Source organism: Mya arenaria, chromosome 13 (assembly GCF_026914265.1).
Source record: "Mya arenaria isolate MELC-2E11 chromosome 13, ASM2691426v1".
NCBI lineage: Eukaryota > Metazoa > Mollusca > Bivalvia > Myida > Myidae > Mya > Mya arenaria.
In genome coordinates, this window is record NC_069134.1 from 61,477,098 (window position 1) to 61,502,107 (window position 25,010).

The 25,010-nt window shown below is 37.9% G+C and overlaps 1 protein-coding gene across 2 annotated transcripts in view; it reads right to left on the reverse strand.

Annotated features, from left to right (window-relative positions):
* The window catches only part of LOC128215554 (receptor-type tyrosine-protein phosphatase S-like), a 90,767-nt gene that overhangs the window by 10,372 nt on the left and 55,385 nt on the right, over positions 1-25,010 (reverse strand). Inside the window, exons 8-30 of one of the 2 annotated variants that reach the window (XM_052922241.1) lie at positions 20,980-21,070; positions 19,250-19,415; positions 18,838-19,010; positions 18,161-18,300; positions 17,642-17,828; positions 16,482-16,614; positions 15,564-15,733; positions 14,925-15,031; positions 13,448-13,634; positions 12,164-12,254; positions 11,276-11,540; positions 10,955-10,997; positions 9,759-9,873; positions 8,242-8,342; positions 7,757-7,920; positions 7,231-7,318; positions 4,626-4,699; positions 3,079-3,115; positions 2,718-2,815; positions 2,123-2,242; positions 1,226-1,374; positions 786-921; positions 171-320 (exon numbers count right to left, since the gene is read on the reverse strand). In XM_052922241.1, the coding sequence (XP_052778201.1) occupies positions 171-320; positions 786-921; positions 1,226-1,374; positions 2,123-2,242; positions 2,718-2,815; positions 3,079-3,115; positions 4,626-4,699; positions 7,231-7,318; positions 7,757-7,920; positions 8,242-8,342; positions 9,759-9,873; positions 10,955-10,997; positions 11,276-11,540; positions 12,164-12,254; positions 13,448-13,634; positions 14,925-15,031; positions 15,564-15,733; positions 16,482-16,614; positions 17,642-17,828; positions 18,161-18,300; positions 18,838-19,010; positions 19,250-19,415; positions 20,980-21,070 (2,985 nt within the window). Of the gene's footprint in view, positions 1-170; positions 321-785; positions 922-1,225; positions 1,375-2,122; positions 2,243-2,717; positions 2,816-3,078; positions 3,116-4,625; positions 4,700-7,230; positions 7,319-7,756; positions 7,948-8,241; positions 8,343-9,758; positions 9,874-10,954; positions 10,998-11,275; positions 11,541-12,163; positions 12,255-13,447; positions 13,635-14,924; positions 15,032-15,563; positions 15,734-16,481; positions 16,615-17,641; positions 17,829-18,160; positions 18,301-18,837; positions 19,011-19,249; positions 19,416-20,979; positions 21,071-25,010 lie in introns of both variants that reach the window. The other variant, XM_052922240.1, reaches the window with a different exon arrangement.

The window sequence follows — 25,010 nt, forward strand, 5'->3', positions numbered from 1 at the left end:
TATAACCAGAACAGAACGTACATTATACTGCTCATGTAATTGTCCAATCTGGATGCTGTTGTCAAACTGACACATTTCCGCAAGAAGCTCCTTGTAATCGGAGTCAAAACATTTCTTTACGGTAAAACTCACTTGCATATAATGTTAAATAGAACATATACGGTACTCACATCAAACTGCTCCTCTAGTCGAGTTTTCTGGATGTTGTTGTCAAACTGACACATGTCCGCCAGCAACTCCTTGTACTCGGTAGCAAGCATGAGAGTGTCGCCGCTGATCAGGGCCTCTAACAGGCAGTCGTATACAAATATGTATTGGTCCTGAAAAATACGGAATAGTAATGTATACATTTTTATTAACACTATAGTAAGGTCAACATGGCATTGTTCTGAAAACTTAATTTAGGGGTATTTTGCCGAGTGATTATTGCTTATCTAAGATTTTGCGATGAATCGTAAACTTTTTTTATTAGTCACTCAATGAAATTAATCGCGCCATATAACACACCAGCGGATCCCCCTTAAATTGTCAAGTGAACTTTTTACGCCAATATCGTAGAACAATTATGCGTATAATACACAAAAATACACCATTTTAAAGATATATTAACCATTTTTGTGCAAGTACCACGCCCCCGCCCCCACCATTAACAGAAGAGTGCCCACTCTCAGCTGCGCCCCAAGTTACGCCCCCTCCCTCCATAGACACAAATAATGGATTCTCCCTGGTTTCGTGTTACTAACACGTATACTAGTACTAATAACTAGTATGAGGGCGTATCCTACCAGAGTTTGAACCATGTTGATCCTCTGCGTCCTCATAAGCTGCACAAAGTTGTGAACATCCACCTTGCCCTCCGTCTTGGCTCGCTCGAGCTCGACGTCTATGGCAATATAGGAACCCGTTCGCCCCACCCCCGCACTGTATCAAAAAGAAAACATTTAGAGGATAATAAGTTCAGTTAAATGTCGCAGTGATTTTCATCGAGGAAGCACTATTAATAAACTCTGCATGCACAATGCAAAATGATTGAAATTGAACGGGAAAAGATGTTGAGTTGAATTTTTCTCATAGACTTAAGCGTAACCAAACAGATGCTTCACTGTTTGTGTAATTTAATGCAGAGATTATGTTTCGACATTTTAACTTCTAAAACATCGATTACAAATCAAACTGTAAATGTTGGTAATGGCAAAGGGAATTCTTATTATCTTCACCAGCGTACCTGCAATGTATGACCTGAGGCCCGGCCTCCAGATTGTCATGAGATCTTATCTTCTGCCGGAGAAGCAGCAGGGAGTTGCTGAAGGCCGGCACTCCGTGGTCGGGCCACGCTGTATAATGGAACTGCTTGACCAACCGGACCTCCTTTTCCTGATGGAAATAAAATTTATATTTTAATAAAAGTACATGGCAACCGGAAATATCTTTTTTGTAATTCATTACATACCAACCGGCTTAAAGCTGTATTGATGCGCATAGGAAGGCTGTCATCTTAACCGCAAGTTGAACACCACGGCTATTTTCTATAGAAAATAACTTCGGATGTATTCCGGTGTATTAGTAAAAGTTGTTCGTGAAAATAATTATAATAATAATATAAATCAGATTATTGTGTTTTTAGCGTGTACATTTTATTACAAAGTTCAAATTGATTTCCAATGAAGTGTTTATTGCATAAATAAATGCGATTGAAAAAAGTAAATTTCTTAGGCATAACTGCTTAATTGAATTACTATGATCTACTTGCAGCCTAGATAAATAGAGATAATTCTGACAGTGTGGAACGTCCATATACATTCGAGGCTGTTTTTGATGGAAAATGGACGAGGTCCTCCGATTGACCCAAACAGGTCACGTGTACTTACGTTTTGGCCGTGTAAACACAACACGAACACATTATCATAATGGAATACAAATACATCTACACAATGCCAATTTTGTTTTATTTTGTATAGCTCGTTGGCTCGAACTCGCTTGGCTCGATTTCCTCGTTGACTCAAACTGGATGGCAAGGACCGACTTTTTCAACTGAATGTTACAATTCACAATTTTCCTGAGGGTCGAAGTATATTCGCCGCCCCCTGAGAGGTCGGGCCAAAGGGGTTCGACTGTATGTTACCTTTGTGAGTTTGAATGTCCTGGTTGTGAAGTCTGGGAGATGATAAGTGCTCATGTGTTCCACTGTAATATCATGGTAGTTTTCTGTATCGTCATTTGGCCAGTAAGACTCGCACTTTTTCTGAAAAGTATTATTGTTGTTGTTTTTTCATTTCACTCATTTAATTTCATAAACATACCGATCTACAGAATGTTGTTAGTGTTTGCAATATTCATTTGATTTTGAATTAAACAAAAATATTCTTTAATCATGACTCAACGCAAGGGGTACGTGGGAAATACTAACACCTCGCCAGTCGTTTTCATCGAAGGAAGATTAAGGGAGTGAATAAATGCAAATATAATCCGGGTCTGGGGATGGGGTGAACATATTTGCCCTCGCCTTCGGGTCCGATTCATTCAGGACTGTGTCATATAATTGTCTTTCCTAACAAATTCGCTGTTGAGTTTTGGTGAGCACACCATTGTTTTGGTATTTTTCTTGCCACACTTTGCGTCATATGCTAATGTCCTTCGAAGGAGATAGGGGATAGGACGGCAATTGATAAAGACGGGGCAGGAGTGATTAGGGACATGTCACACACATACATACGTACCTTTCCCGTCTCTGTGGGATTGGTCAGCATAATAATGGTCCGGGATTTCTCCTGCCACACCATCCGCCATATGTCCTTTAACGTCTCCTTAGTAGGACCTGGGGAGGAGCATATATTAAAAGTGAGACTTTTTGATGACGTCATGTATGACGTAATCATGTTAAGGAAAGCAAGATAAATTGAAAAAAGCAAGAAAACACTGTTTTTCTGGCTTTTTCAGATTTCGCTTTAAGATAAGGGAGAAGAAGTATTTTCTAACATTTTTAGAATTGCCGGTTTCTTAAACTTTGCAATAACACTACTGAAACGTTGTCTGTCAGAATCTTGCAAGTTTACAATTTAGATGTTCAAAAGAACTCACCCTGTGCTGCTATGTAAGCGGCTTCTTTTGAATATCCCTAAAAAAACAGAAGGGTTGTGTTACATTCATACCTACAATCTAGTTGATGTGAATGTATGTTTACGTCAATTTTATAAATATTTACAAACGAAAATGCCACGAAGATATATGATGAATGCGATTAAAAATAAGGAATTTCATATCAAGAAAACATTGGATCTTTAACACCGATTATTATGTAACCTACTGATAACCTGTTCGTAATGTCAAAAGTTAAGATTTATCATATAACTTGAACTGATACAAGTGACATATCGTCTGCTCCTGTGTCAAGTTTGATCAAAGTCGTCTGCTGAATATTCGTGCGTAAGCATAAGTAGGTGTTAATGATTTTTTTTATAAAATCATTTGAGCACCCAAAGTTCAATCTACACCAAATCTTTGAAATCTTGTAGATAATTATACTTCGTCATAGTAAAAAAGAGGCCCATGTGGCCCTATGCTCTACTGGCATGGTTGTATGATTAGGTAATAGGCAACATATTGATAGTTCACTTTGAACAATTTGTGTTTGGGTAAGCTGAAAACAAAATTGTTTTCGGACGCACAGATGGATGCACAGACAACACGCCATCGCATAAGCTTTTCTGGCCTTTGGCCAGTTTAGTAAACATCTGGTTATAAATAGACTACTCATCAAATATCAATAAAACCTCTTTAACAAAGGCAAGGGAGTAACCCATCTGTACTCTCTGAGTACAGGTTGTGTTCCTTAATGTTCAAATTGCTCGTGAGTTTGGACCAAAAAGTAGTTATATTTATTCCAAAAATGCATCTGAAAGCACTCATTTCTAAAAAATGTACTCTTTGATACCGAAAGTGAAAAAACAATACAGATCAAGCATAAAAAATATTCTTGTTTTAACAGAGAGTGAGCCCACGCTACAGTCAAGAAAAAATAGATTACCGAAAGTTAATTACTATGCCACAAGGACTTATACATCAAATGGATATTCTATCCTTAGTTTAAGTCATTCAATGGTAACATTACGTGATCAAGTGTTCAACCAATCACGCAACAATCCTGTGGCGAATCGCTAAGCTAACGTTTTTCAAATAGTGGATTTCAAAGACAACATTTGAGCAAGTACCGACATTTGTTGAACGGTTTCAACTATCAGAATCCTATTTTAAACACTCCTTATGATATGCCACACTTTATGGACGAGATGCTTCAACAATACAAGGGAGATTACAACAACAACCACTGCACTCTTTGAAAACAGGTTGTCTCTCTTAGACTGTAATTATTCATTTGGCTACAATAGCAATTTTGATAATTGCAAAGGCACATATCCAGACTTGTATGGCTGGTTTGAGAACCGAGCTCTCATGGATTTATATAACTACTGTACAAGTTTGATCAAGATACAATCAAAACTGAAGACTAAATCGCGTTCACACGCAATTGTTTACGGACGCACGGACGAAGGACACCACGTCATGGCATAAGATGTTCTGGCCTTTGGCCAGTAGAGCTTTATGAATCAGTGAGATGTAGCACTTACGTCAATATAGTTTGCATTGATATAGTCTTCGTGTTTTTCTTCAATATCGTGTAGAACTACTCTCGTATGGTCATCTGAAATAATTTAAAAAGAAGTTCGTTACAAGAGCGCCACGGAGCGAACGCTTTTCTGTTGTTTCCAATCGAATATAGGACAAAAAACGATGTTATTATTCTAGCCATAGTTATAGACTTTGATTTACATGTGTGCACCAAGTTTTGTTTAAATATTTTGAAATGTAATATAATTATGGCCAAGGTTAAAGATGTCGCACAAGGCATTTGCAGACGACGAGGACATCGAGGATATACAATACCTCGACTTTTTTCACCTTATAACAGACGACCAAAATACGCATCGAAACTGTATGATAATATTAAGGCCAGAGTTTTTTTATCTTTAGATTTACGGGAGATTTTTCAAAAAGTTGGGTAAGGAGGAGGAAATAAAAATAAAAATAAAATGCATAAAATGTCCCAAAGGAGAAATAAATAAAAATAAAACGGATTTTTCTCCGATTTTTTTTATTTTTTAAATCTTCTTATATCATGAAGACAAAACACACCTTACTTGTGTCAGCTATTTCATAGGCTGAAAAAAGGGTGATAGATCACCATAAAGTTTCAAAAGCATAATTAAAAGATCCTTTTAATGACTGAAAATATTGACCTCAACACTGTGAGTTCAAGCGCTCATTGAAATTAATTGTATATATTTGTTTGAATGCATCTATGCATATGAGGTGCATATATTATCAACACATGGATTTTATGAAACATGTCAGTGTAATAAAGAAGTTTAAATGGCCAATTCTAACCTTTTGCCCACAATATAAGCATATCCTTTCCATTGTGAAGTAATCAAACATTGAACACAGTTTCAGACACGGTATAATAAGGAGGTCAAATGTGTTTTTCTGTCTTTTACGAAATAGCACCATGACAATTTACCGTGATGTGGTTTTTATATAGAAAATATAACCAAAAAAGTAGAGGCCCTGATGGAAATTCCTCTTCACTTCAAAGTTTGACAGGGCTTACGGATACACAGACAGTCAAAATCTACATTTATGTACTTCACCAAAGAAAATTCGGGAGCATTAAGATAAATTTTACAAGTGTTATATGTTTCAAAAAACCAGGTCTAAGAACTGATTTTAGAATCAGTCCTGAAAAATATCCTTCTAATAGTCGTAGCCCGGAATTATAGCTATTCTGGTTTTTCCGACCTAATCCTCCGGTACAAACAAAATTAAACCGTTGAAATATACACATGTTACTTAGAAACAATAGAGTCATTGGACTGTTACACGAATTTCAATAGCTCAAAATTCACCTTTTATTTGTACCGGCATGGGAAAACCCTGTTATGTTAATTCCGGGCTATATGTATTCCAGCTATGCCCGTTGGCAATAAGCAACGGATAAGTTTGACTTCTTGCACTGACTGCCAGATATCTTATGTTCAGATTGTTTTCTGTTTTATCGGAAACACACACTATGTTATTATTACATCATTTTCAGTATTCTATAACGATTTAAATTCTAAATCATTATTAAACTAATTTACAACTACGAATATCACGATACCTTGTGTTTTTCTCTTCAAATATGTGATCGTGAAGCAGTGTTTCAATGCTCCCCAGAGTCAAATTCAGAAAAAATATCCATTTTGACTATGATGAACAAGATATCATTTTGCAGTTTGTGTTTGTCCGAAGCTATACATTTTTGCGCTGTAATCCAATTCATCCTTGTTAATATACGACGTGCGCCAACGACTTTTAATAGACAATACAACCCACGAATTTCTGTCTCCTTATTTTGACTGGAAGTTTCGCAATTATTCCACGAAACGCTAACAACATACTGAATCTACAAAAAAAATCACAATAAACACGCTCTAAGTTCACCACGGTTTGATTTAAATAATGAAACATAAACATCGGAACTTTTTTGTAGTAAAACATTTATATATAGCTGCAGAAATTGTGAGAAATAAGGGGTATGACAAAAAGTACTTTCACTTTTGACAGGACGTTGTTATGGTAACGGGTACCTGTTCTGTTTCCCCGCGTATTTCCGACTGGTTTACGTGGTTTGTGCAGTAAAAAGACCGATAATGAATGACAATTGGTACACCAGTTGGTTCTGAGATATGGGTTATAGAACACTAATTTTATTTTTTTCTTAACATTGGAGCAACGTTCGTCGGAAAAAATAAAAATAAAACTACGAAAATGAATTTTATTTTTATTTGGGTTTTGCAATATTTAGGTACGGCGCTCCCGTAAATCTAAAGATATAAAAACTCTGGCCTAAGGTTGTTTGGTCGCATGCAACACATAGACGCAGGGTTTAATCTCAAACAAGTTATAAATGTTTCAAACAAATTTACAATCCAGGTACTTAATCTAATGATTGTATCTAAACATATCGTCTTCTGAGAACGAGGTCTCAAATCGTAAGGAATGATAAGGATGCGATCATAATTTTTTAAAAACACGTAACTTAAAAAATAAGTTAGGTGTTTTGAGTAAATGATTAGCCTTATTTGATACCTAATACAAAAACTGCACTAAATCATACACATTAAAATTACTTACATGCAACGATATTTCCGTATCTGTTTTTGCTTTTATTCTCGTCTTTTCTCGCCGCCTCACACAAGGCCGTGACGCCACATGGAATTAACTGTAAAGTAATGTACAGAATTGAACCAACAATCAATCGTTTAATTTTTGGGCATGCCGTTATGAGGGGCATTTTTGAGTTGCTCTTAACTCCGAAAGGATGAAAGTAAGAATGACCAGCACACAATTGACGGAGGTATCAAGGTTCATACATGAATATATTATTCGTTATTTGAAATAATGCAACTGTTAAAAGTTATGCAAGACGACTTCAACGCTGTAACTGATTACAACGATCATCCAATCAAATTACTTCAACTTTTATTTCAAATCAAAAGTGCAGGCGAAGATAAGAAAGGGTCATTTAAAACAGTTATAAACATTCCAGAAAATCATCACGCTTTTCAAGTTATTTGCACAGATTTTATCTGGACTCAGTCACTGACTAGTATGATAGTAATGCGTCAAGCCTTCAGTACTTTCAGCGGTTTGATTTTACCTTATATTCCCGCTTGAATCCCTCACAGTCGTTACACTTGTTGTTCTTCACATAGTCCCACAGGTCCTCCACACGTACCGAAAGTATCTCGAACCCGATGTTACCGTACACCGGCTCCGAATCTGTGTCCGACACGTGACCGCCGCCGCCGCTCCGTGCTGCCCCTAGAAGCGGATCCACATCCATCGTATCTGTACGTAGGTTGGTTTATTAATGTTTTATATATAAATGAAAATTACAATATGAATCAATCAATCAATAAACCCAACGATTCATCCAGTTTCCGAAACCAGTCGCCTCCACCAGTATGTAACTGTGTACATGCCAGGGAAAAGGCTCTTCTTACCTAGGCTTTGAAGCTGCATGGAGATTACCCTGAATTCCGGTTACGGTAGAATTGCCGGTCGGAGGTTCAGAATCCCCGATCTACGTGTAGTAGTGGCGATATCCCCTACTTGTTTATAAGAATGCAAGGCCAGACCTACCTATAGGCGTAGAGGGCGGCGTAAGTTCTGGTTCCGGTATGATTGTCGGCCCGAAATTAGGCATCTCCGCTTTCTCTCGTTCTGACTGCAGTTTCTTTTTCCTGGGATTTAAAGAATGTATTTCTTTATTTGAGCGCATTTGTCAAGACACTTACAAGACATTTTAAGCAATCCCTCCCGAGTTCGATTCTTTGGAAGAAAACAGCAGGCGCTTTCTTTTTGAGAGGCTAGGAGAGCATGTCCCTTGTTGGGCTTAAACCCATCACCTTTTGGGTGTGAGTCAGACACCTAGAACACTAGAACAGGGTTATCCTTAGGCAGGCCGCAGAAATTGTGTTGTGATTTGAGAGGGCACTTTGTCTTTCTGTTTGAGTTCTCGATTGCTCAGTTTCGAGCGCTATTGACTACTGTCCCGTCGTTAAAGCTGCAATCTCACAGATTGACCATTTTAACAACTTATTTTACTTTTTGTCTTGGAAAGAGCAATTTTTTACGTACATATCTGCAAACCAATGATATAAGTAAGATTGGTGACAAAAAATCAGATCGTAGATTTTCATATTTCCGTTCGAAAATTAATGTTTTATGGCTTAAACCGTTACTAAAGGTTTAAGAAAAGTGCATAAATCATCAATTTTTGGACTTAAATATAAAAATCTGTGATTTTTGTCAGCAGTCTTATGTAACTGGTTTCCAATTTTTGCAAAAATTGGCTCGTTCCAAGACAAAAAAAATAAAAAAAGTTGTCAAAACGTTCAATCTGTGAGAGTGCAGCTTCAAGGATCGAACCTAACCATAAAATTAAGAGAGTATCTGTCACTTCGTCATCTGATTTAAAATGTATCCTTAGTTATATCTTATTCATTTTACATGTTATGGACAAGCCGAAATTACGGAAGTCATTGTCACTCGACGTTTTTAACTGCATTATTTCCCTTACATCATAACAAGAGATTTTGATATTAAGAGAGAACTGGTGCTGTTATTTGTTTCAAATAAACTTAAATTGTAGGATTAAAACTGAACTGTCTTCGTCTTGGAATGAGCGAATTGTTGAGCAAATATGTCTGGAAATCATTGATATAAGACTGCTGACAAAAGATCAGATCACAGATGTTCATATTTACGTTCGAAAATTGATGTTTTACTAGCGCTTTAAGAGAAATGTCGTTTTCGGCAGTTTTCCAAGAATTTGAGATCTTTCTTACATGACTGGATTGAAGACATTAATGTCAAAATCAGCTGATTCTGAGACAAGAAGTAAAATAAATGTCAAAATTGTCAATCTGTGAGTGTGCAGTTTTTAATTATTCGTAAAGAGCACCAAGAACTTTCAAAATATACTATCTTAGCTATTCTAATGGAAAAGGTCCCCAGCAAGGCTGCACTTGTCAGATGCTATGGCCGGTTTTGGATAATCTCTATCAAAAATCTTCGCTACCAACAAAACGGCGCAACAACGCACCAAAAAATGGTGCCACATATTAAACTGAAAAACACAAGTAGCGCAATCTTACCTCCAGACAAAGAGTAGCAACGCCACCACAAGGATCATCACGATAAACACGATAAGAACGCCGACGATCACTGGAACGTGGTTTGACGTGGGTGCTGCCGTCGGTACACCGCGTTCTGCAACAGATACTTGACGTCATAACAAGAATTTTACGTTATTCGAGTAGCACGAACGCTACAGTATATAACACACGTGGCCGTAATTGTAAAAAATAATCCTTTGTTAACATTAAAATGATGTGCAAAAAATAATACAGTCGAGCCCCGTTGGCTCGAACTCGCTTGACTCGATTTCTTCGTTGGCTCGAACTGAATGTAAATGACCGATTTCTTCCTACTGAAGGTAAGCATTCTTGCTTGGCTCGAATTTCCCGAGGCTCGAGGTATTTTCGGCGGTCTCTTGAAGTTCGAGTCAATGGGGCTCGACTGTAATATTTGTTTGTGCTCCATAAAGGTTCATTACAATACAGATTGAAAGATGGATTTGTAAAAACAAATCAATACTTTGTAGAAGGAACAGTATTTGTGCTATGTAGGTTCAGCGATGAGCGAAATATGTATTGATAACAATATGTACGTTGGGTGTGTATACCACGTGATAAATTATGTCATATATGCTACTTCGGAAGGCAACATTTTGCTTAAATGAAGACTTAAATCAAAGATAACTTTTCTTTTACAACACAATTTCAAATGAATTAAAGGGCAGTCTATGCCGCTTAAAGAGCCCCGCATTTGTTTTATAACCGAAATTTGATAACGTCATTAGTTTCATCAAACACTTCGACAAACCTGTTTCCAAAATCATGTCTTGGCAGTGCTCCGTCAGACGGCCGTATTGTGAAAAGGATTGTCGAAGTGTTTAAAGAAACTAAACTCTCAATCAAACTCTGGTAAAGAACGAAGGCAGGGCTCGGTAAGCGATGTAGACTGCGCTTTGTTTCATTTAAAATGGAGAAGAAATAGTGAACTTATCTTTGTTTAAAGTATTTTTTAGATCAACATATTGCCTTCCGACGTAGCATTTAGGACGCAATTTATCACGTTGTATTCACACACTGTGTACGCTATGTGTAGCTCGCTGAGTAACATTGTTAAGTATTCGCTACATTTCTTATTACTGCAGTTCCTTTTATATTAACATTATCAGCTCTTTTTACAGCAAAATCACACATTTATGTATAACAAACACACTAACCTACTGCACCTTTAACTGCTTTAGTGGTAGATTTCCGAATACCCTGAAAAACAACAAAGTTTAAATGTCTAAGTCTAAAATCGATCATTCTTGATGTTGTAAAATGAACCGTCTTTTAATATGATCTTTTTATGCACGTTATACGTTAACGTAAAATCTAATTACATGTCTTAGAATACAAGATTCGTTCATTCCCGCTTATTTTTGTCCAAATTCACCACTGAATTATTTCACTCGTAAAAAGATCGATCTTGGCGATAAGAAGACGCATAACATTTCTTTTGCCTCTATCAAGTATTTTAAGATAAAGCTGTGTTTTACCGTGTCCGTCTCCGCGAACGCACACAGCCAGATATCGTATTCAACATCACTCTCAAGAGGGACATTCGTAAATCCGCCATACGTCCGGTTATCGCCGACGACAAACGTGCCGACGACCGCTGTATCCGTCAGCTGAGCGGCGACGTACATCGACAGGCCTTCGCGCGTCGCCGTGTAATAGTCCACAGATGTACTCGTGACGTCATCGTCCTGGACGCTCCGTCGTGACCGCTCCGAGAGGCTTTCGACGATTATTCTATAATAACTGGATATGAGAAAGTAGATATGTAAATAGGATTAGAGGGACTCGCTCAAAGATTTTATGTTGGTGATCGTTTTTTGTTTTTTTTAAACTGTTTAGATATTGAACTATTTTACATTTAACGTATGAAAGTACACCAAACAGCTAACGAGTAAAGACAGATACTCATTTAAACATAGTTTTGAAAATCCAAGCCAAATAATCATTCATTTTTCAATAGCATTATTAACGCTCTTCGGCAAAATAGAGCCGATTTCAGTCACGTATTTTAAAAATACTACCAACAGATCTCTATTAAAATAAGCATTTTGTTTACTTTTCACACGAGTATAGATATTATTGTTTATGTTTGACCCTACTCAACGTAAAAGAAACCTTTGCATTTAACATAATGATGTCGAAATAGGTATATTACAGTCGAAACCATGCGGAATTGCTTACAAAGACTAAAACGAAATCGATCTTTAACATCTAATTCGAGCCAAAGAGGAAATCGAGCCAAGCGATATCGAGCCAACGGTATATTCGAAGCTATAACATGTTTGGTTCTAGATGCATGTTCGTGTTCAATCTGAGCGACCCAAACTCAACTTTAAGCAACTCCACTCAATCTATCCTCAGCTTACCTGACAGTCTCGTCATCGTGGGGTTTTATCTCCAAGGTGACGGTGGTCTCGGATCGGCCAAGGATCGTGGGGGCGGGCGGATCGCTCGGGTCTAGGGTAAAAACAAGTGTGGTTAAATTCGAGCAACTTCACTGAGTATATGTTTACATTCAAATTCTAAATCTGTAACAAAAATCATGATTACAACAATGATTCGAAGGGATTACTTATAAGGGTGTTTTTGTTGATACCAAACTAGTTTCAGTTTTGTTTTCAAGGGTTTCGGTGGTTTGGAAACCTGGTCCGTAAGTTTTGCTGGAAGTTATGCATGGTTTTGTGTACAGCTTCAACAACATGGTGGAGCTTCTGCATGTAGCCAATATTTCCACTATTTCTTCAACACAATGATACCGCAGATGGTCGTTTGCCAGTAGTAACAAAATGGCTTTTCAACACACGTGTTGGATGACTGTTCGCCGTGATGTGTTTTTTTTTTAATTTCGGGTGGAACGAACCGACGAAGCCGCCTCCGAAGGGGGTCTTCATAACGTTTAAAAACAAGTTTCGGTTTTCTTTAATCGAGCGATAAAATTGGTTTTCATTTTATTTGAAACTGTCACAACAAATACATTGTTTGTGAAACCAAAATAAAACCAAACTTGTTTATTACCACCAAAAACGAACTTAGTTTTAAACTAAGTTTCTTTTAAAGTATCAAGCTCGTATAGCTCGTTTTTTTTTTCTTTAATGCTAAGTTTTCAATGTTTGATGCAGAAGTTCAATGATCATAATTTTGGCGCACTTCGTGAGGCCCTTTAATGCTTAACTTGTTTAAGTCAAAGTATATCCAAAGCCAAATACAATTAAATCTTGATAAAACAACTGATATGGCCTCATATAAGAAAAGCAGTGAATGAATAATTGCAGCTAATCCATAAAGACGTCCTAGTTCATTGTAACAATGTTGCGGTTTGTATTAAGTAATAGTTAGATGATGTGAATTAAAATCTAAATAGTTAAGAATGGGCGGAGTGATGGTAGCGAGCAAGCCATTTTTAATCAATAATATTTAATTCAGGTCATCTAATTGACTTAGAATACAACTTCACTGACTGACACATTGTCAATATAAAATCTGACGCAGGGATTGTGTATCGGCTGATAGGCAGTGGGCGGACATATGCGAAAGTTGAAATATAGCCTAGTATTTAATGATTGCCTATCTGCAATTTCATTAGCTGTAAATGTAGGATGTATTCTAAACCTACTCAAAACTTAAGCTCATAGCAGTTGATGGCCCCTTACCGACAGACAGGGTCCACATGAGGAGGTAGGAGGTGGGGCCAGTTCCGGTGCTCGTGCTCGCGTTGATCGTGCACTTGTATTGTAGGGAAGGCCGCAGCCCCGTGTAGTTGAATGACGTCATCTTGCTAGGGATCCGGAACGGCTCCGTGTCCGGCGCCAGCAGCTTCCGGACGTTCACACAGTGAACCTGGGCATGATTTAAAAGTGGTTTTATTTATTGGTGTCGGTAAAACATAAACATTTTCACCAGAGGCAAAGATTTAGAACAGTTTCAAGAATTAGTTCAGACACATGTGGCAAAAGTGCAAATCTTCATTTTATTGTAACTTTCTTTCTAGATGATTTTTTATGATAACATTTGCTGATTTTTTTTTTTTTTATTATTTTTCTTTTCAAATTATACAATTTATATACAATAATCACATTTATTTTTGTTAAAAGGAATGGAATAGATATGATACTTTGTCATTTATTATTGAAGTGCTTTTTGGAGTCTGAGCCTAGAGTTAGACTTAGGACTGTAAGTAATCAAGGTCCCTGTTCTTCTGTTGTTGTTTTCTTGAGAGGTTGTGAGAAAGTACCCCTGGTTGGGAATGGAAACCGGTCTTTCTTTGTAGTCGAGTAGTTGTGATGAAATTTGATGAATGTTATTATTATTTGAAGCTGACATTTAATTTTGTAGAACGAATGAAATAAGATGGTTCTTTGTAATTTACTAAAAGTGTTTTTCTGAGTCTGAATCTGAAATCAGACTGTTCATGACCACGGCCTCAGACAACAGATTAAACTGTGACTTGAATTAAATTTCACTTTGAACATCACTATAAAATCACAAATCAACAACAACTCCAAATATGCATTCTCATTGCTCATCGCTCAAAACTAGCCAATCAGAGCCAAGTATTTCGTGCACTTTATTTTGGTTATTGCCCTACGTGACTGAGTCGATTCATATATTGGACAGTGACGTCATACTTAAGTATATAATATATACCTGTAACTATAAGCAGATATAAGTTCACGTTTTCCAAATTTAATGAATATGTTCAATAGTCGCTTTCTCTTCCTTGGAATTAATCAAATTTGTTATGCATAAACTATAAAATATGCATGTAAGTGCACAATTTGTCAGTTTAAGTTATAGTTAGATGGCACGAATTAAACTCGTATTGATAAAGAATGGGCAGAGTAAGCGTAGGTTGTAGAATATATCCTCATTGGCTGACACATTGTCAACGCAAAATCTAACGCAGGAATTGTGTATCGGGTGAGTGGCATTGGGCGGACCTTTAAACACCAGCGAAAGTTGAAATTCTTAATGATTAAGCCTAGTACTTAATGATTGCCTGTCTGCAATTTCATTGTCTGTAAATGTAAGTTGTATTCTTATATAAGCTATTGCAACCGTTCTTTTGGCGTCAATCGTATAGGAGAATCAAATTAGTTGATATTCATAGTAGTATATGAATGAACTTACATAATAGAAGAGAATCTGTACGGCGGAGTCTTCAGGTTCGTCCCACTTGAGCATCACTGACGTCAGAGTGCGCGAGATGTTCCGAAAACGCGTCACCATCCCCGGCCCTAAAACCGAAAATGGACTTAAACACAAAGGAATTACGTACATGATCTGGAAACATTATGATATCATAGTATCTCTATCTTAGATGCATGCAATACGGCAATTGAAATTGCAGACTTAATGAACAAAGAGAGCCTAGAGACATTTTCATTTCGGAAGATACAAAAAGAATATCAATAAGTATGTGGCTTAGGATAGACAGTCACGTTCCATTCATTTTGGATCCTGGTTTCACCTTTTTAGAACCATTGTTGTAATGGGCACATCTCAGATCCAGAAGCGGTTGCAGTACAGAAACGTGTACATTAAAGTAGTCAAAACTCGAAATGTTGAAGTCCATGGATTTTTCGGAGATTCTTCGAGATAACGATTTTTCGACATAACCGAAATACAAAAATTGTCTTAATAAACCCAACACATTCGAAAACAGTTTGACACAACCAGAACATTGGTATAACATAGTTGGAAAATGGTGACTTCCGATTGAATGTATATACTACATTATCAAAATACTGTGAAAGCGACTGGACTTACGTTCTCTTCCAGTTGATGTGGTCAGTATGGTACTGTACTCCCCTGCCCCCGCACTGTTGACGGCCTGAATCTGGATGTTATAACTCGTATCCGCCTCCAGGCCGCCAAGTGTGTATTCTACTTCCGCCTCGGCCGACTCCCATTCGAGCCCTTTCTTTGTTGAGAGTTCCCTGTAAATGCCAATCAGTGTACTGAATCCTGCAGGTGTAAGCTAGTATTCACCTCCAAACTGCTGTATATTTATATATGTGTATATTCTACCTCTGGTCCCGCAGATATCCACTCCATCCTTTTGTTTTAAGTCAAAACCTTGTAAATAACAAAGGAGTCACCCAAAATGAACAAAGGCACTGTAGACGGTTGTTTGCGCTCGGCCGTTTTCTTGGATGTTAATGGACACAAATTAAAGAATTATTTATAGCAGAGTTATTCAACTTGGTATGCAGTCGAACCTCGTCGGCTCGAACTCCTTTGGTCCGGCGAAAATACCTTGAGCCTCGGAAAATTCGAGCCAAGAGGGAATTCTTACCTTCTGTCAGTATAAAGAAATCAGCCCTTTACATACAGTTCGAGTAAACGATAAGTTCGAGCCAAACGAGTTCGAGCCAACGTGGTTCAAAGCATGAGTCCGCCAAGGCTATGGTGCCCAGGTTATTATGATACAAGTACAACGCTACTTGGACTTACTTTCTTTGAAAACAAACGATGATGATGATGATGATGATGATGATGATGATGATGATGATGATGATGATGATGATAATGATGATGATGATGATGATGATGATGATGATGATGATGATGATGATGATTATGATGATTATGATGATGATGATGATGATGATGCAGCTGCTACTACTGCTACAGCTAAATAATAAACAACTAAACATTTCAGATTAAACACAAATGAGGAGTTACCTGACGAATCCCTTCCAGTAGATGATCGTGTAGGTGGTCAAGTTAACGCGGGTGTCCTGCGGTCGCTCCCAGGTAAAGGTCAACGACTCGCTGGTTCGCCGCGTCATCCGGAGGTTCCTCGGTGCCGACAACACTGCGATATGGATAAATAAATAATATTGCCAAAATAGTACTGACTTCGGTCCACTGGAGGGATTTCGCATGTTATCGTCATGTATTTAACGCAATTGCAACCTGTCACTTTATTATTAAAGCTGAGACGTAATTTCAAAGTTGAGACAGTTGTTCAAAACTGACTCTTAACGCCTGAGAGTTTACTTTAATATATCAGACTATTTATTCTTACTACCCGAGCGGTTTGCCTTCTATAACGGAGACTTTACTTTTAAAACTGTCAATTTACTTCATGGTTGATATTCAATATACGTATGCAAATCTTATGGTCATGCGTTATTTACGTTTTAACGCTATTGGTCAGTTATTATTAAATAGTAATCCGATTAGCTACATCGTTCTAACATCCATTAATACCAATATTGAACACCAGCCCAGAACTGATTCTTTACTATTAAAGCCGGGACAAATTCTTACTTTCAAAACCGACACTGTATTATAAAAAATGAGACATGAAAAGCAAAAGTGTGACTCGGCTATTAATTTCAAAGCCGTGACTTAAAGGGCAAATTACACGAATTCGGATGTGCCTACTCATTGTTACATGCCTTATTTCTTTAAGTAAACACACTACCGTGAATCAAAGCATGGTAATACTATCTAAAACAATTGACTTCCTTTCATATTTATAGGTTTTGGTTTGTGATCTCAAAAAACAGGCTGAACATGTTGGATCTACTGGATCTACTTGTTCTTGTTTATATTTTCACCGCATTGTTTGTACACAAACACCGGATGTGGTCACTTTATCAAATACACAGTGGTTACGCCCAACTAATTTTTTTTTTTTTTTACTTACAAGAAACGTAACTTTTTTCTTACGTCGTTTAAACTTCAGTACACATGTGGATTGTCTTACCACTATATGGTGTTTGGGTCGTGAAGCACTATAAATCCGTGTTATTTTGCGTTCAAATTGTTAAATTGTCTATATAATATAGAGGTTTCTTATTTAGTAGCCTGTAACCTTTAAAACTATGACAGACCTGTGGCAGGCGTGGTGACACATTTCATTGGTGAAGCCGGGCTGAAGTGACCGCCATTGTTCTCATACTTGACCCTTACACAGTAGCTGGTACCCGGTTCAAGATCCCTAATGTAAAACTCCTTGTGCGCGCGTCCCGCGACGTGCGTTACTAACGTTGACGGCTCGTCGCCGCTGGATACAAGAATCTGAAAACCAAAATAAAACCTTGTTGTGTTTCAAAATCACTTTTGAAACTTGTGCAAATAGACTGATAAATTCAACTTTACCTTAACTCGAAATGGTCAGAAACACATCTTAGACAAATGGTATGTTTAAGTTATTGTTGTGTTAATATTTAATTTCAATAATACATAGGGTCTCACAAATATGAATAGAATTAATATTAATATACCCCCCCCCCCCGAAAAAAAACAATAAATAAAAAAATAATAAAAAAAATATGTCGCCAGTTTTACCATCTTGCAGCAGAGTTTGACACGAGCTGTTACAAATAATAGTTATTAATTGCAAAGTTCACCTGGTATCGGCGGATGTTGTCACATCCCCACGTGACCGCCAGCGAGTCCTGCCACTCGACAAGCAGCCGGGTAAGAGGGTAGGTCTTGTTCACCTGGTAACCGCCGTCCACAGATATGATCGTAGGACCCTCCGTCGGCTCTGTGGGAATATATCATTTACATGATCAGAAATGGGGAAACTTAGTAACTATACAGGTCATAAGGTTGTATACGGCGTGGTATTTTGACAGTCGTGTCATCAGTACCGAAATTTAAGGACATTATCCTCTCAGATTATAATTACAATGTACGATGTCTGATTGCTGCAATTGAGTTTTATTGTATTTTGTCGTAAAATACGAATTAACGACAAAACGACAATACGCAAAATTGACGTGGCAAAGATGGCCACATGGCGGACCAAAAATATGCCATAATCCGACGTATACTCGCCCCGCCATTTGGTCTTTTTAGTATTTAAACTCCATATTACGAAATGGCAGGTATAAACTACCATATCAACATTGTGATTATGTAAAAAATACGTTTTGTACGCGTTTTAAACACTGTGTATGAACACCGTGCACAAGTTTCAGAACGTCTTTGTCAGCCGAAACGCAGAAAAAGAAATGACGTCACATAAATCATTAGCGAAAAAAATAATGGCGTTAAAAACAAAATAGAACAAGTTTCTGACCTGCGCACTTCGTTTTCACGTTCGCCATTGGGCTTGCCGGACCGTCAGTTGTGTCACCTTGACGCCGGACGCTCACGTAAATGACGTAATTGGTGTTCGGTGTGAGGTCAAGTAAAGTGTAATTACACATCGTGTTCTCGTGACACTTCACTTCCGGTACAACACTAGCCATACTGAAAGAAAAATAGCACTGTACTTTTCTCTTTTGGATAAGAAGCATGACTTTAAACTGCAAGACATCGACGACGACGCCTTATAAGGCGGCCCCAAGCAACACAAAAGTCATGGCACTTCTTTGATCTTTATAGTTTTATTTATAAATAATTGTAATTTCTGTGAAAAATGTCTTCTACAACAACTGGATGTTGTTATGCTTAAGATAATGATATTGGAAGTAGAGCCCTTCACTTACCGGAATTCCGTTTCTTCGCCGCCCTTAGCGAAAACGCTATACCACATGACCGGCCCGTCGCCCGAGTCCCCGCGGTGGCGGCTCCAGGGCGGCCACGTAAGAGGAACTTCCGTTGCGCCTATCTCCTCCTTCAGCACGGTTGGTGGGCTTATCAGCATTGGACGGCCTGGAATTGTACGAAATACTTTAGTTACTCAATAGAAACATTTTAAAGAATAAATTGTTTGAAAGTTTCTGTTATAAAATTACTGATCTTATAACAATAACATTTAAATTATTTCGTATATCTTGACTGTAGTATGAAGGTGACCTACATCTTTATAAAATGACTGAGGGCAATTGAAGATTCGTTTATAAATTTTTGTATTGCTATAGTCACCCTTTTTCATTTATATTTAGATACAAAAGATCAGATTTTATAAATTGTGAACAACTTTAACTATTCGAACATTTTGAGCGGTCCGCGCGCCGCTTGATTACTCGTAAGGACCTTTAAGTCAACACTCATGGGGAACTACATTTATAACAAACGATGTGGGTTATTTCATTAAATCAAGCAATCCAAACTATATCAATATTGCGCAATAATAAATCAAATTTATCTAAACAATGCCGTATGCTTTCCTTTTCTCCCCCTCTATCCGGTTGCAATATTCAATGAAGCTCAAGCTATCATTTCATTTCATGTCATTCAAATAGGGATATTTGTGTTTCTCCATCAATCTAGAAAATGCAATTTGTACAGACTATTAAAATGTTGCACAAGGTCAATCCGGCGTGATTAGTTGAGATTGGGATCGTGATGCGGAAACCTTTACAACCTACGCATTCGTTGAAATTGAATTTGAGCGTTTTTTGCCTTTTTTAAAATTCGTATCACATATGGTGAGAATTATCAACATGCACAATTAAATTTAGCCGAAGCGTCTAATCTCCAGCAACGCCAATGTTACGGTTTAATTGAATTGTGCGTATTCCTGTGTTTTGTGTGGGCCCTGAGGCGTGTGTGTAGCGGGCGTGAATTTTGCTTTGAATGTTTAAGGTTAAAACTGCACAGTCACAGATAAGAAAATTGGACCTTTTTGATTTTATTTGTCTCTGCATAAGCTGAGTTTGGCACCAATGTCTTCAATTCAGTCATAAAAGATAACTCACAATAAAACAGATCTTAAATAATTGTTAGAAAAACTGCAGGAAATTTACTTTTTCTTATATCGTTAGTAACCTAATATTTTGTCCACGTTCATAAATCACTGGTTGCCAGTCAATTACGGAAAAAATGGCTTATTCCAAGGCAATAATTTTCGAACGGAAAAATGAAAATCTGCGATCTGATCTATTGTCAGCAGTCTTTTATCACTGGTTTGCAGATATTTTCGCACAAATTTGCTCATTTAAAGACCATAAAAATGTAAAAACGGTAAATCTGTCAGAGTGCAGTTTTAAAATCTAAAATGAGGGGTACCTCACACAAAAATTACATTAAAAGGTAATTAAGGGTTAGAAAGAACACCTTTGACAAAGGCAGGGAGCTTTTGTTCAGAAAAGGGCGGGCTTCTGGGGCATAGTTTTGAATTCATATCATTGTACTCGTATGTCGCACTTAAATTCATTGTATTCATATAGCTAAGCCGTTTTAGACAAGATCCTTTACATAATTACTTTCATATATACTGTCCACTGAATGAATAAGTACTCGGAGAATGGTTATAGGATTAATCTGTACTTACGAAACAAGTCAGCTGCCCGGGTAATGGACGTCTCCCCGGCCACCGCCCGCACCACACAGCTGAACCGTTCGTCCGCCTGTACGTCCGTCACCTAACAAACACAAAATTTGCTCATGCGATATTGGTTGGTTGTCGTCAAGATGGGAACCATTATTCCAACGACGTAGCGCGGAAACAAATAGGTAATTTGAACATGTACCCGTTCCAAGAAGCGGTTCGGTCGAAAAAACAAATTATTTTGACTTCTGCATCTATAATGGCTGAACATGTCTCGAAAACAAACTTGTGTATGCTTAAAAGCCAATTTTATTCCTGTGTCTTTATATCTTCGAACATGTAACAATTGTGTTTAATTAAATAGACAGATAATATTCCAATTAACTGCCAGCGCTCGGTCTTTTTATAGAGAGTGTCTCCGACAAAACCCCTCTTCCAGACAAAATCCGCTTCCATTCTTGACAAAGACGGGCATAACGCCCCCATCCCCAATTTGTACAGTTTCGTACAACGCACATATACCTGTATGACGTAGCGCACAAAAATGGTTCACGTCTACACGTAACTGTACAAGTAGCGTTTTGCAACCTTTCCTGTATATTTAAGTTTTATATTATCACAGAATATAACGTTCTATGTGGTTCAGTAGTAATTAAAGACTATAAGTATCTTCCATGGCCGGGAGTGTAAGATAGGTTCATTCCGACCCGAGCGTAGGGTGTTTTGCGGAAACGAGGTTTAACGAGTTTCCACAAAACACCCTGCGCGAGGGTCGGGATGAACCTATCTTACACGAGAGGCTATGGTAGATGCTTTTTCTCCCACCTCAGTTAAACAAAATTAAGTAAAAATGCATTTTTGCTGGAACTCTTTCTTGCTTAGTGAAAATAATTGCGTATGGATATGCGATAGCACGTGGTTGTCATGGATATACGCGCAGTGATCCAGTTAATGTTAATAGTCAAATCGGTCTTTTTAAATAGTTCTAAGGAGAATGAAGCATTATTTCTTGGATGGTGCCTGAAAACTGTTTTATGGTGACATTTGAAGCGAGAAATAATTAATTAGCGTTCAAAATATTACCGTAAGACAAGATTTCCTTGATGCTACTGACGACAGTCTTCAACAAGGGAGGTAATTATAATGTGGTAAAAGGAGTTCCATACGGGCATTTTATCTTCGCCCGTGGGCAAGATAAGAATATCTAGCATGGTTAAATTATTGGATCTACTTATCTGAGGTGGGAGAAATACACCTCTCAGCCGTAAGGTTTCGATCCCCAGAAAGGAGAGTCTTATAAGTGTCGAAGACTGCTATACAGCGAAACATTTCGGTAATGTGTTTGATTCGAAAACAAATATGATCTGAAGGTGAAACGATAATAATATATGGCTGAACCCTTATTTTAGTGTTTACGCTCATGTTTTTGCCAATCAAATCGCCGAACGGATTATAATTTATATATTTAGAAAGCTGCTGATAAAAACGACGGCCAAGTTTCGATGTTGTAATTAGTGGGCTATCGCGGTTCGAACATATCCTAGTTAAAAGAATATCGAGCAGTCATAAGGCAGTTATTGTTTAGTTTTGCTTTATTATCAAAACGATTAAATTGACAGTTCAATTTGTAAAATCGACCTTCCCATTCCTGAATATTCTTTTAAAAAAACAAATCGTTTTAAATGTCAAGTGAGCACTAACTAAGACAGTTTAATTTACTTTACATTGAAATTGAACCAAGCTAACAAAAAAGCAATTTAATTTAAGACAATTCCAACACTTTCTTTAAAATGGTCTTACTCAAACGCCTACTGGGAATTCATATCCATTTCGCTGTCTAGATTTTTATTTAGATACAATCCGAGAAAGGGGAAACTTATAGAATTAACCCGTCGTAAATCAAATTATTTTGTCTTCTGGATTTTTGTAATGGATGAATTTGTCTCCAAAAACAAAGATTTTGCGTGCTTCAATACCAGCAGTTTTTTCTATGTTCTGAAATCTTTGAACACGAAACAGCTGTGTAAAAACCGAGCTAAGTGCCAAGCACATGCCAGCCCTTAGCCTTGTTTTAGTGAGTTTGCAGAAAAATGCCCCTCCGGGATAAAATACCCTCCCCCCTTTCAAGACAATTTGAAGATTATATGGGTGTGATCTTTGTCAAACTTATCGTTTCGCGGTTAGTCGAGGAACATTCAAATGATGTTTTAGGGACTTTAAGTGAAATAATTGCTTCTTATATGCCCATTGGCATTCTACGAGTACATGTGAACCAAGTTCCATGCCTTAACGGTGTTTGTATTAAAGGGACTAGACACCAGATGGCCCATGAATTGGCAAATAAAGCATTACCTCAAAACAAGCCTAAAATTGTCAATGCAAGCTAGTGATAGGCCGATAATGCATCATTTTACATGATCAAACGAATAGACGCAACAATCATGTTGCTGTTTCATCTGAGTTTCCCCGTTTAAAAATAGCGCTTAATGGTTCCCCAGTTTAAATCATACCTTTTTATGAGTACAGATAAATATACCGACGCTATTTTTAAAATTACTGGGATTTACCTAGTAGACAACCCCAGTATAAATTAAATTGGAAAAAATGCGCAAGGCGATGTGACATATCTGTAAGTATGATTTATGGCGTGGTAAACAACGTTGTCAAATTAAAGTATGTTTTTGACAATTTTCCTGCAATTGTATCATCTGGTGTCTAGTCCCTTTAAAGTAAAAGTCACTCATGGCAGTTACCATTAAAGTCCGGTATAAACACATAAATTGTACAGTTTCTACGCAATGCTACCTACCGCCTTAAACAAAACGATAATGTTTGTTCAGAACGGAATCTGAAATAAATTACAAGTCATGAACCCATTTGCATAAATAATCCTGCTTACCAGCGTTTAAGAGATCCAGCCCACAAATAAACGTTTGGTTCTCTGACAGCTTCGTTAAGCCTTATGTTAGATTTTGATGAAGCCTGGAAGACCCATACAATGTTGGTATCATTAGAAAGGTACATGCTTGCTGGTTAGTTTAGCGTGTACTGGAGCCCATTTTAAGAGGCAATGATCCCAAGGTGGGGATCGAAAAATCATGAGTGAGTGGCGGACAACGGTACCACTTCTTCCAGCTCAACTTTGAGAGGATAGACCCAAAAACCTATTTGGTGGGTGGCGGACACCTATACCACTAGACCTCTTTTGCCCTTGTAGGGATCGACCACCTTTATAAGGCAAACATTTACACCACCCCAACCACTAGACAACTCTCAGCGTTTTGAGGATTGAAACCACAACCTCTTTGGTGAGAGGCGGACAGCTAATCCACTAAACTACTCTCACCCTGGTGGGGATCAAACCCATAACCTCTTGGTTGAGGTTCAAACACCTATTCCAGTAGACAATACTCATCCTGGTGGGGATCAAACCCATAACCTCTTGGTTGAGAGGCAAACACCTATTCCAGTAGACTATACTCATCCTGGTGGGGATCAAACCCATAACCTCTTGGTTGAGAGGCAAACACCTATTCCAGTAGACTATACTTATCCTAATGGGAATCAAACTCATAACCTCTTGAATGAAAAGCAGACACATATTCCACTAGACCACTCTTACCTTGGTTGGGATCGATCACCTTTGTCAAGATCGAACAAACAACCTCTTGGGTGAGAGGCAAACACCTACACAACTAGACCACTCTCATTCTAGTGGTGGTCGAACCCACTACCTATTTGATGAGAGGCGGACAGAATTCCACTAGACCACTCTTACCTCGGTTGGGACCGATCGCCTTTGTGAAGATCGAACCCACAACCTCTTGGGTCAGAGGCAAACACCTATACGACTAGACCACTCTCATCCTAGTGGGGATCTAAACCACAACCTCTTGTGAAAATGGCGGACACTTACGCCACTGGCACATTCTTATCCGAGTAGGCATTCAACACTCAACCTCTTGGTGAGAGGCAAACACCTATACTACTAGACAACTCCCACCCTAGTGGGTATCAAAACCACAACTTTTTGA